This window comes from Haliotis rufescens, unplaced genomic scaffold, assembly GCF_023055435.1.
Source record: "Haliotis rufescens isolate VD_foot unplaced genomic scaffold, xgHalRufe1.0.p SCAF_19, whole genome shotgun sequence".
Taxonomy (NCBI): Eukaryota; Metazoa; Mollusca; class Gastropoda; order Lepetellida; family Haliotidae; genus Haliotis; species Haliotis rufescens.
Genome location: NW_025963879.1, coordinates 4,869,405 through 4,881,463, shown reverse-complemented (window position 1 = coordinate 4,881,463; position 12,059 = coordinate 4,869,405). Strand labels below are relative to the sequence as shown.

The following is a 12,059-nucleotide window of genomic DNA, read 5'->3' as shown; positions in this document are numbered from 1 at the left end:
TGAATTTCAATAGTAAGTTCTATAGTTTTACATATAAATGAACAAGAAATCTGACCACTGAAAACACATTTGTCCCGAAAGTATTTTGATTATGCAAAACCAGGGTAACCTCCCAAAACACTGGAAATGATAAAAAAAAAGAGCAGAACTCAAACGTTCAAAACGCACTGGGAAGTCAACGGCAAGTGGCTGGTTTACAGCGAGGGAAAAATGATGTGTGCATAAGGGCTGTATGGATTCATCAATACTTTCGTACACACAATATTTGCACAGTCAGTGTGAGATTGCGATACACTATAATTAGAACAGGAACTAATGGAGTTACCTCCCATAATAGCAAAACAGAAAAAGTGTTTAATCAGACCTATTGTCTGGAAAAGGAAAAAAGTTTCAATGACAGCTAACAAGATGTTAGTATCAGCCAATCAGAAAGCTTTATGGCACCATGTGTTTATAACCTTTTCGCTGTTGCATGGTTAAACAACACATTTCGTCTTTTTCACTCATCTTTTTTTTATTTTTTTTTATTTCATACATATTAATGTTCATACAGCGAATCTTAAAGCAACAACAGAATCATACATCATACATCATGGCGGCATATGAACTCAGATAATTCAGTATTTGAGTTGATATGGTTACAAAAATAGTTTGTGGCAACTGGACCAAAACTTCCCAAACTTGTAGTTACAGTTAGTGTAAGTTATCGCTTTAGTTATAAAGTAGTAGTTTGCCAACTCTCTCTGGATCAACTCGAAAGACAATTTTTTCTTTTTAAGATAAAATTTGAATATAGTATCCTTAATGACAAGGCATTTAATGGATCATTTCCTTTAAATGGAAAGCCCAGTAAAACGTTTTCTTCGGTGAAATTGATATGAATTTCCGCCTTATTATTTATCCATCTTTCAAGTTCGGCCCAGAGAGAGTTAGCGTTTTCACAATTCCATAGTACATGATAAATGTCAGCAATAACTTTATCACAACTTGTACACAAGGGAGAATCTTTATATCCCACTTTAAATAGGTATTTACCAACTGGAAGTATTTGATTAATGATTCTGTACTGAAGCCAACGCAATTGCACACTATCAGTACATCGAAAGGGTATTTCATTTAAATTGTTCCATTCATAATCTGTATAATATCTAATATCCTTTTCCCATTTCTTATTGGCTGATGTCCTCTGAAATTTTGAACTCAATAATACATCATAGTAATATTTTGAACCCTTTGGACTCTTCGTAAGTACATGAATGTTAAATGGTAAAATTGGGGCTACCAATGGTGTAACATCATAAGTTTCTAAAGATTTTAAATAAACATTTATAGCATTTCTCACCCCATAAAAGGTTAAACGATTACACGAAACATTGTATCTATTCTCAAATTCTAAGTATGAAAGAAGTCGGCCCTCATGATCTACCAAATCATTGATATATTTTACTCCCGCATCATCCCACTTGTTAATAAATATATATTTCCCATCAATCTGCACATTGTCATTGTACCATATACTGGGAATAAGCATCCTTTCGTGTTTTCTTATGATTTTCAATATATCGGCCCCAAGACAACACTACATCTCGCCAAAAAGGATTTCTGATAGTTTTGACGATGTGGTCTCTTATGTATTTTGCATCCATTTGAAAAATATCAGATGGGATAATATTAGCTTCAAATATAAACAATTTAAGGGTAGTATTTGATAGATGTATGTGACGAAGCCAAGAAATATTTTGAGATGTAATAATATCTTCTACTAGGGGTACTTTAAAACCACCGTTAGGAATATTGTTCATTACCCTTTCCCTTTTAATTATCCCCCGCCCAAACGAAGTACTCTTCGTTTCCGGAGCGTAACTCAAAAAACGTTAAATAATTTCTTACAAAACTTTGCATGTCTACTAGGCACATACTGAACTGGTGCCTTTTGCTATTTAGGAATTTTAGAAATGTTTATGTTTTACGTTTCCATGGCAACAAGTTGGACTTAGGTTCTTTAAGGGTGCTGTTCATTTCCGGAGCATAACTCAAACACTTTGCATGTCTACCAGACACATACTGAACTGGTGCCTTTTGCTATTTAGGAATTTTATAAATTTTTATTTTTTACGTTTCCATTGCAACAAGATGGACTTAGGTTCTATAGGGTAGAGTTTGTTTCCGGAGCATAACTCAAAACGGTGACAAAACCCATTCAATACTTTCCAACAAAAACTTTGCATGTTTACCAGACACATACTGGACTGGTGCCTCTTGCTATTTAGGAATTTTAGAAAATTTTATTTTTTATGTTTCCATGACAATAAGTTTGACTTAGGTTCTACAGGGGTGGTGTTCGTTTCCAGAGCGTAACTCAAAAACCATTAAATACTTTCTTACAAAACTTTGCATGTCTACAAGGCACACACTGAACTGGTGCCTTTTGATATATAGCACTTTTAGAAATTTTTATTGTTTATGTTTCCATGACAACAAGTTGGATTTAAGTTTTAATAAAGGATTGGTTTACTTAAGGAGTATAACAAATAAACTGTTAAATATTTCCTTGCATGTCTATATATAAAGCGCATACTGAACTAGTGCCATTTGATATTAAGGAGTTTTAGAAATGTTTATTTTAGAATTTCCATTGCAGCTATTTTGACATGGGCTAAGAGAAATGTTGGGTCAGTTACCTGGTTTGGGACCATAACGTGTTAAAATGGGCAGGGGATATAGATGACTTAGTCAACTATACGCTTGTTTTATCCGGTTTTCATTCCAAATCAATCTGAAGCAATTTGCTTGAAATTTATTTATAATATCTTCGGATGAAGCAGGAACAGTAGAAAACAAATGATTAAGTTTTGGTAACAATAATGATTTGAATATTGTATTTCGTCCAAAGGGTGTAAGTATTCTACTTTTCCATAATTGCATCAAATTTATTATTTCTTTGAATATATCGTTATAATTAATGTCTACCATATTTTCAAGATCAGTATCAAATTTAATGCCCAATAACTTAAAGTTATCGGTCCAATCCATTTTCATTTAGGGGAGTAGTTTTATCCGACTACGTTTTTTTGAACCAATCCATATCAACTTTGTTTTGTCTATATTTACACGTAAGCCCGAAAAACGTTAAAAAAGAGTCAATGTATTAAAAACAGCTTGTAAACATCTTTCTGTACCATCTACCGTATTCGACGTAATAAGCGCCCCGCTCTAATAAGCGCCCTCGGTGACATTTGCTGATATATTGGCTGGTGAACAATCCCAATTAGCACCCCTTCCGATTGATCAATGTACACAAGACTAATTTATTCGCGTATAATACGCACTCGTGTGCTATATGCACCCTTAAATATGGGCAATAAAGTTCTGGAAAAATATATCTGTTGTACATAGACATTTCAGGCTGTCAGCATAACCATGAAAATTATCTTTCAACTCTGTTTTTTTTCACCAAAATAATATTCTAATCAGAGCCCCCTATTTCTAATTTTGAGAGCGCCCTGGGCGCTTATTACGTCGAATACGGTAATATTAAAGTTGTATTGTCTGCAAACTGAGCTAATAAATGATCAATAGAACCAATCTTTAATCCTTTGATAAATTTGTTATTCTTAATCAATCTGGTTAATATCTCAGTACATATGATAAAAATATACGTGGAAATTGGGTTGCCTTGGCGACAGCCTCGACTTAACTTAAAAAATGAACTTGCGAAACCATTAACCAATACACATGACTCTGACTTTTCATACAATAATCTTATTCATTTACATATTGAAGGACCAAACTTCAAAAATGCTAACACGTCTCAAATAAATCCCCAATCCAAAGGATCAAAAGCTTTTTCGAAGTCGATAAGTATTAACATGCCAGTAATTTGATAAGTATCGACATATTCCATAACGTCATACACCTGCCTGTTAATCTTTCCCATATATATTCCTTTAATATAGCCTTTCTGTTCTTCACTGATAAAAGTAGATAAAATTGGTTTGATCCGATCTGTTATAGCTGAGGAAGCAAGTTTGTATGTAGTGTTAAGTAACGAGATGGGTCTCCAGTTTTTCAAAAACATTTTTGACTTACCTTCTTTTGGAATACACGTAATAATGCCCTGAACTTGCGTGACTGATATCGCTTCGTTTCTATAAGCATAATTAAGAGAGTTTATAAAATATTTATTTAAATCACGCCAAAAAAACTTTAAAAATTCTGCAGTGAAACCATCAGGTCCCGGACTTTTATCGTTTTTCATACGCTTTAAGGCACTAAGTACTTCATCGTAAGTTAATTCACCTTCCATTGCTTCCGCTAATCTTTCATTAACTTTATCTTGATCATTTGGAAATAATGTTTCTAAATCTATCTGAGATGTATCTTTTTTTGAATATAGGGTTTTATAAAATGATTTCGTGTCATTTAAAATATCTGAAGCGTTTGTCACTCATCTTCCCAAGGCAAGAGTGTTAACTTACCATAAAAGTCCAGTTTTCACGCTTGCCAACTAGACAGGAATTCAGGAGTTACACTATGGCTGGACTAACGAGTCTATGCATAGTCAAATCAACACTGGTTAACACATTCGACATCCGGTTCGTAAACAACATGGATTTCAATGTGCAGGGTTTCGGACAACTGTAGAATTTGCAAAGCATCTGTACCATCAACTGTACGTCGACAGATATTTTGCAAATTTTAGCATCTTTTTAATCAAGGTGCTCAAGTGATCTGATGCACTTCGCATTTTGTTACAATATAGATCTTGATTATCTATCAGATCGTCTTGAATGGGTGCTGCATAACTCGTAATAGCCACTGGTGGCGCTATGATCGAGCCTGGAAATTCCAGCCTAGTTCGGCAAGGGTGGAAACCGGACTTTTACAGTTAGTTAACACCCTTGCCTCAGGAAGATGCCTGTCACTTTACCGATCTGGTAAGCAACTCTGATTAGTTGAAAGAAAGGTCCTTCTGACATGACCCGTAACCTTTGTTCAGCGGAAGCAAGGACTAAGATCTGATTTTAATGAGATGGACCATAGGTTAGTGTGTGTTTGTTAGTGTGTTTGTGTGTTAGTGTGTTAGTGTGTGTGTGTGTTCATGTCTGATGAAACAGAAACACAAAGGCCTCTTGCTCCCTTAACATGTTTAACAGGAAACTATATACACTTTAGAGCTTATGACCTTGACCCTCAATTTTCATCAATCACATGCTAGAACATACAAAGTTTAAAACATAGGTACTTATAGAGACCAAACTACCTTAAGAATGACATTTGAACCTACCTTGAATTCATCGAAAGTGAGTGTATGACATTGTGAAAAAAGCATGAAATACTCACATCCCCCGCCAATATGACATGTCGGGTGTGTGCAATGCATTAGCTCCTGTGAACTACGTTCACTGGGCCTTTTTGTAAAGAAATATAGTACGTTTTTCAAGATCTGCTCCGGAAACGAAGACTACCTCCATTTTCAGTCTAAATCAAAGTCGTTGCCATGGAAACTCAAAAAAAAACTTTAAAAAAAATCCAAACCTATCCAAAGGCACCAGTTCACCACTTAACCTATCAATGTGCAAAATATGGTGAAGAAAAATGGTACAGTTTTCAAGATCTGCTCCGGAAACGAGGACTACTGCCATTTTCAGTCTAAATCAAAGTCGTTGCCATGGAAACTCGAAAAATAACTTTTTTAAAAATCCCAAACTATCAAAAGGCACCAGTTAACCACTAGATCTATCTATGTGCCAAGTATGGTGAAGAAATATGGTACGGTTTTCAAGATCTGCTCCGGAAACGAGGACTACTGCCATTTTCAGTCTAAATCAAAGTCGTTGCCATGGAAACTAAAAAAATAACTTTTTAAAAAATCCCAAACTATCAAAAGGCACCAGTTCACCACTAGATCTATCTATGTGCCAAGTTTAATGAAGAAATATAGTACGGTTTTCAAGATCTGCTCCGGAAACGAGGACTACTGCCATTTTCAGTCTAAATCAAAGTTGTTGCCATGGAAACGCAAAAAATAACTTTTTTTAAAATCCCAAACTATCAAAAGGCACCAGTTCACCACTAGACCCATCTATGTGCCAAGTATGGTGAAGAAATATGGTACGGTTTTCAAGATCTGCTCCGGAAACGAAATGTGGCGGACGGATAATAAAACAAAGAGTGGCTGAAATTCCTCGCAACCTGTTCATTAAATGGATTTCCAAGGGGGCTATGACCTTTGGGTGACTTGACCCAAGATATGAGTAATCAATTTTTTTATAAAAAAATCCTCTGGGCTATAAATGATACTTTGATGTGATATCCCGGAGATGTTTAAACAGTGCGTGGTATCCAAAACAAACAGCTTGGCCAGCCTTTATTTTTAAGGAGCAAATCTAATGTGTTCAAAGGTTTTTGACAAACATGAACAGGAAGCTCGGCAACATGGTCATGGAACAACATGACCACCAAAGACATCTCTTCCAGGACTATTTGCATCCACCAAATATTTCCAATACCATTTGCATCCACCAAATATTTCCAATACTATTTGTTACCACCAAACATATTACTTCCAATATGTCTTGAGCAAAATATAGTCTTTCAACTTTTGTGGCAATGGCAGAGAATCAACAACAGATAAATGACAATTGTACCTCAAAAACTGTCTGATTGCAATACAACACAAAAAGTCAAGAGATGGAGGATTGGCAAGTCTGTTGTTTATAAATACCATAAACAGTTTATCTTGACAAATCCCATTGATGTTTTGGTTTAAGGTTGTTTCACCCACAACATTTCTCACATGAACATCTCTTTGAAGGTGATAGCCTGCTGACAGAAGCAGGTGAACACTCTCAATCCTGTCTTGGATTTCACTGCTGGTCCAGACCTCTACACCATCATCACACTGCTGTGGTTTGAGCAGGAGGCCCAGCACACTTTGTCCCTCTTGGTCCACATTGGAGGCCATAGCACCGCCACACAGGAGATACCGAAACACCTGCGGGTGGTACCGATGCCCACAACAATGTAGAGGAGTCTGGTCATCCCTATTTAAGGCATTGACATCTGCACCCTTTGTGATGAGCAGTTCCACCATTGCAGGATTCTTCATGAGCACAGCCCGATGTAGACATGTTTCTTGTGTGTCACGGTACAGCATTGAACCCCCTTCCTCTTCTTGAACTTTCAGTCCTGGAGAAGTTTCATTTGCACTTGCACCTAATCAATACATACCCAAACGATCAGAGAACATATTTGATGTAACATATATAACATATATTAAGGAAAGTTATCAAAAATGTTGTCCTAGTATTTACCATGTTTAAAAAGAAAGCAAAGCATAAGCAATCATATAACCTAGTTCATTTCAGAAAAGCTACAGTTGTTAATCATCATGAAATTGACACAATTATTATCCATGGATACTTCAGTCCTAGGTTACTAACTAATTACAAAACACATTTACACAAACTGCAAGACCACCAAATTAGGAAATTCCTTCCTATTCTGTTGTATGAAGTTGATGCACAAATCATTTCTTTGTTTGCTTTGGTAGTATTTCTGCTAACATGTTCTATGGAAAAGATGTTCACTTGCAGTTACCAGGGAACTACTTAGAAGTGTTCTTCTTTACATTGTTTGGGTCTCTCAGACATGTGAAGACTCAGGTGGATATTTGTTTTCCAGATTGTCTACTTGTGGCCCTTCTCCCTGACAACCTTTCTTAGGGGTTCTGGCATCATAGTTAAAAGGTTGTATCCACATACTAATTCAAAAGGAATAGTTATCCTTCTGTGTCTGTGTCACTAGATACCCCCTCAGACCAAATTCAAAAAGGTTCAGGGGAAAACATGTCTCTGGTTAACATGGTCACAGCCAATGTACAGCATGTCTGAAGCAAACAAACCAACAATCCATATGTCCGTTTTGCTTTCACATGTTGAACAATTTGCTGTCTTAGAACAGAGGCAATATAAAGACTATTTTAACACAGTTATAGGTATTGTGTTTATTTTAAGGGATTTGTACATGTTAATATAGTAACACCTTATTGCTTATTCAGCAAATGAAAATGAAGGCATGATATGTTAGAGTGAAATGTCTACATAAGCTCATAATTTCCATTGTAGGAGCACAACTTTTAAGTAACAAACATTGTCATGAGTGTCTCATTCACGGTTAAAATCTTTGAACTACTTAGAAAATGATCTATGTACACTCCTTCTTTTACATGCTGACACACAGTTTTCACTGTGAAAGTACCAAGAGAACATGACATGCATTCTCCTGAATGAAGTACTGAAACTAAACACACCTGCCTCAAGAAGCAGTTTGAGCACAGAGATATTCTGTTCCTTGATGGCCATGGACATAGGAGATAAGAACTCAGTCAGAGTGGGGAGGATACTAGGAATACGCCAGTCTCTCCGTTTCTGAGGATTAGCTCCTGGAAACAATTGTTTTCTTCAGATACAGATTTAAAATGAAAAACAACAACTAAACTTGAAATTATAAAACTCATTAAGTCGACATGATCAACAACCCTTGAACAGTGGTTACGACATGTGCCAGGCACATGATTATAATTCCAAGTTTGTTTCAGGTTTTATTTGAGCTCTTGTATTTCAATATCTTTAAACTGATGCCGTTCAGTGGTTAGGATACAAACTTCCAGTGTAGAAGGCCAAACATTTCCACGACCAGTCTTTCCCTTGGTGCACCTTGACAATGGACAATTAATACTTTTTTCACCCTACCCATAATTTCCACCATTACTGGGAACCTTCTCTGTACATTGTATATTGCTTATCCCACAGTGGGGAAACCAGATGAACAAGGTCAGATTCTAGATGATAATGACTATCAGAAGTTTAATGTTTATGTTACCATCATCATAGGCACTTGGAAATTGTTAAATATTTGGTGAAAGCATGTTCCTTAAAGTTCCTCCACATCAACATGATCAAGCATGTCATTATACAGCTAAATAACAGAAAACATATACATAACAATGATAACAGGCACACTTTGCTTCTTGTTAAAGCTTACTTCAGATATAATCCTTATCTGAATGGCATGTATGGGAAAACTAAACCACCTGAACACCTGAACTTCAATTAATACAAAGCATAGGAGCCAAAGAGCTGTTGAATGTTGTAAAGGGGAGGGAGAAATGGCATTATTGGGGACAGTTTGGGCAAGCCTAAAGTTGCTACTGATTTTTTGGCCTGAATCAAAGATCCAATATAATGTTTGCATGTCACCATACTAGCTAGGAAGCAGATAAAGGTTTCTGTTCAGAGTATATTCTATTGAAAAATATGAAGACTGTGGAGCTTTAGTATATTATTTAGCAATTTAGAATTCATGCACTTTATTCTGAATATAGTATGCAGCTGACCATTTTTAAGCAGCAGTTGTATGATGGTTGTGTCAACTGGGTCTCCCTCAATGACAGCCAGACAGAGTGCGGACATCACACCCATATACTGCTCTGTTTGTATCTTCAACTTTTTGTTGATGCAGGATCTCAACCATCTATTTAACAACTCCTCCATCTGTTAGTCAAAGCAAAATTGTTTATACAATGGCATGGATATGCATAAATATAACAAAGCTGCCTTTCACAGCCACAACAGGTTCAGTTCTCAAGGTTTCGCCATGTAGACAGAACTAAAATTTCTAGACTCTTGAATTAAGATCAATTAGTCCCAACCACCTCTACAGTAGATCTTCTGTTCAACTAGCTATGCTCCTTTTTCCTTCACAAAAATCTCCTTCGGCTTCCATCAAAATACAGTGAAACCTCATTAAGCTGAAATTCTTGACTCAATAAATCACTAAGGCATGTTATCACTTCTGCTTCAGTGACAATACTTCCGGTTTGGGAAAAGTCCCCGAAAACACATATCTCATGCAAGACAACTTTAAAACAGTAAGTCCTATATCTCTCACCACTTAATAAGGGGTTATAGCGAAAACGGCACCTCGACTCAAGCGAAAACGGCACCTCGACTCAAGCGAAAACAGCACCTTATGTTTTTTTTTACCTTGGTAAAATAAATGATATTAAACCTACATTGTAACTTGCAAACGCCAATAATTGTGAGATGTTAAAACAAGTTTACATTAGAAATTATCCTCTACTCCAACTATAATCCAACTTAGCTTATACGCAACTCAACTTATTGTGAAAACATAACCAATCTCATTAAATTCAGATCATAGTTCTCGCTACCGCTAAACAAAGATCTGAGGACATCCCATTAGGGGTCACGTCAGAACAACCTTTCATCAGACCAATCAGAGCGTCGTTTACCAAATCATGAAAGTGACAGTCGGGATGTGATTTCTAATCATGCAGCCTCAAAAACTTTAAAACGGAGTATTCCGAACGATAGTTACGGAATGAACGACTGAATCCATACAATCTAGACCATATATTAGCCAATTCGAGAATGTTCTTTTGTTCAGTTTTCACATTTTTAAGCGAGAATTTGTCAAAATATGTTTCAAAGCGTAGTCGCCAGTTTGAAATTAGTGCTGTAAACCACGAGAAAGCTGCCTTCTGATTGGCTAATGTCGACTTCTTGTCAGTAATTCCATTGGGCGGTCAGAGTTTGGGAAAGGTCGGTCTGACGTGACCCGTAATGGGATGTCCTCAGATCTTTGTTCAGCGGCAGCGAGAACTAAGATCTGATTTTAATGAGACTGAAACATAACATGCTTTGAAGAAAAATAATAGAAATTAAACTCACATCGTCTCTTACAAACACAAATAATTGTGAAATAAAACAAATAAGAAATTAGCCCCCTACTCCAATATACTCACCGACTCTGATTGGGAGGCGCAGTGAAAACACTATATGCTTTGAAGTTTTAAGTACCTTTACTCAATTTAAGCTGAAACTGTATTTAAGAGGCCTTACATGGTGCTGTGAGATCACAATTATTCACAATGGCCTTTCGATGTGTTGCATGCGAGAAGAATGTCAGAAAAAATCAACATGCTGTATCATGTGATAACTGTGACCAGTGGACCCATCGTGTATGTGAAACAGGACTCTCTGTGGCCCGTTATAGAGAAATTTGCCGGACTGAAGAAGACCAAAGGAAACCCAATATTTACTTATATAGGAAAAGAGGAAATACAATTTAAATACATCACTAATGAAATACCAAGTAAATAAACCCTACATATTACTACAAAAATCGTTGTTATCGTTATTAAAAATAGAGGTGCCGTTTTTGCCCGACTCAAAGTAACCGTTTTCGCCAGAGAAATAAGTGCCGTTTTATCCTGCACCCCTCAATAAGAAATATTTGCACTTCATGTTGAATGACATCAGTTCCAGATGGAGAAAAGACATGCAATAAGCAGTGAGGCGTTGAAACAGAAAGCCCCGTGCCTCACCCTTCATTAATAAGTTACATGCACTTCTGGTTCAAATTTACTCCTGGGTTTGCAAAATCATTAAACTCCATACCTCCAAAGCTACCTTAATAAGTAAGTAATCATGCAAACTCCTCACAGCGATTGCTCGTTCGCACAATTCCATCGCGAACGCAACGAGGGGGTCCCGCGCTTGGAGGGAGCTTCCAACGACATATGACCATCCACGATAGTCGATACTTTATCTGTTTTGCACATTTCAAACTAAATATTAGACCTTGTAAATATTTATGTGACTTTATTGCACATACATGGACCAATCCACACGACAATTCTTGTGTGTTCAACTAGGCCTAGTGATTGTTGACAATGACAAGCATCTGTATCAGCAGCTGATTATGCGTTTCTGGGATAAGAATACCTCAGCGTGACCCTCCCTTTGTGACAAAGCTGAAACGGTATACAGTATACACAGTCCAAACCTTTGCATCATCGTTGTTTTTTATAGCTTCGTAAATTTCCTCTTGGTATGCCATATTGTCATTTATTTTAACAACACAAGAACATAGCAGACGGTGCTTCTGACGATGTGAGGCAGCAGTGAATGGATAACGGTACGTGACAGGTTAAAAAGACCTACACCAATCAAAACAATTGGAATATTCAA

The 12,059-nt window shown here is 36.7% G+C and overlaps 1 protein-coding gene across 2 annotated transcripts; it reads right to left on the bottom strand.

Moving 5' to 3' along the window:
- Window positions 1–6,029: 6,029 nt before the first annotated feature.
- Window positions 6,030–12,054, bottom strand: LOC124148438 (ankyrin repeat and SOCS box protein 8-like). 2 transcript variants are annotated; one of them, XM_046519536.1, is made up of 4 exons: window positions 11,875–12,054; window positions 9,401–9,557; window positions 8,315–8,446; window positions 6,030–7,218 (listed from the first exon to the last, which is right to left on the bottom strand). In XM_046519536.1, exons 1-4 carry the CDS (start codon window positions 11,926–11,928, stop codon window positions 6,563–6,565), a joined length of 999 nt encoding a protein of 332 aa, XP_046375492.1. In that variant the 5' UTR covers window positions 11,929–12,054; the 3' UTR covers window positions 6,030–6,562. The 2 variants fall into 2 exon arrangements, with proteins under 2 accessions (XP_046375492.1, XP_046375493.1); XM_046519537.1 differs by lacking the exon at window positions 8,315–8,446.
- Between the last annotated feature and the right edge of the window lie 5 nt (window positions 12,055–12,059).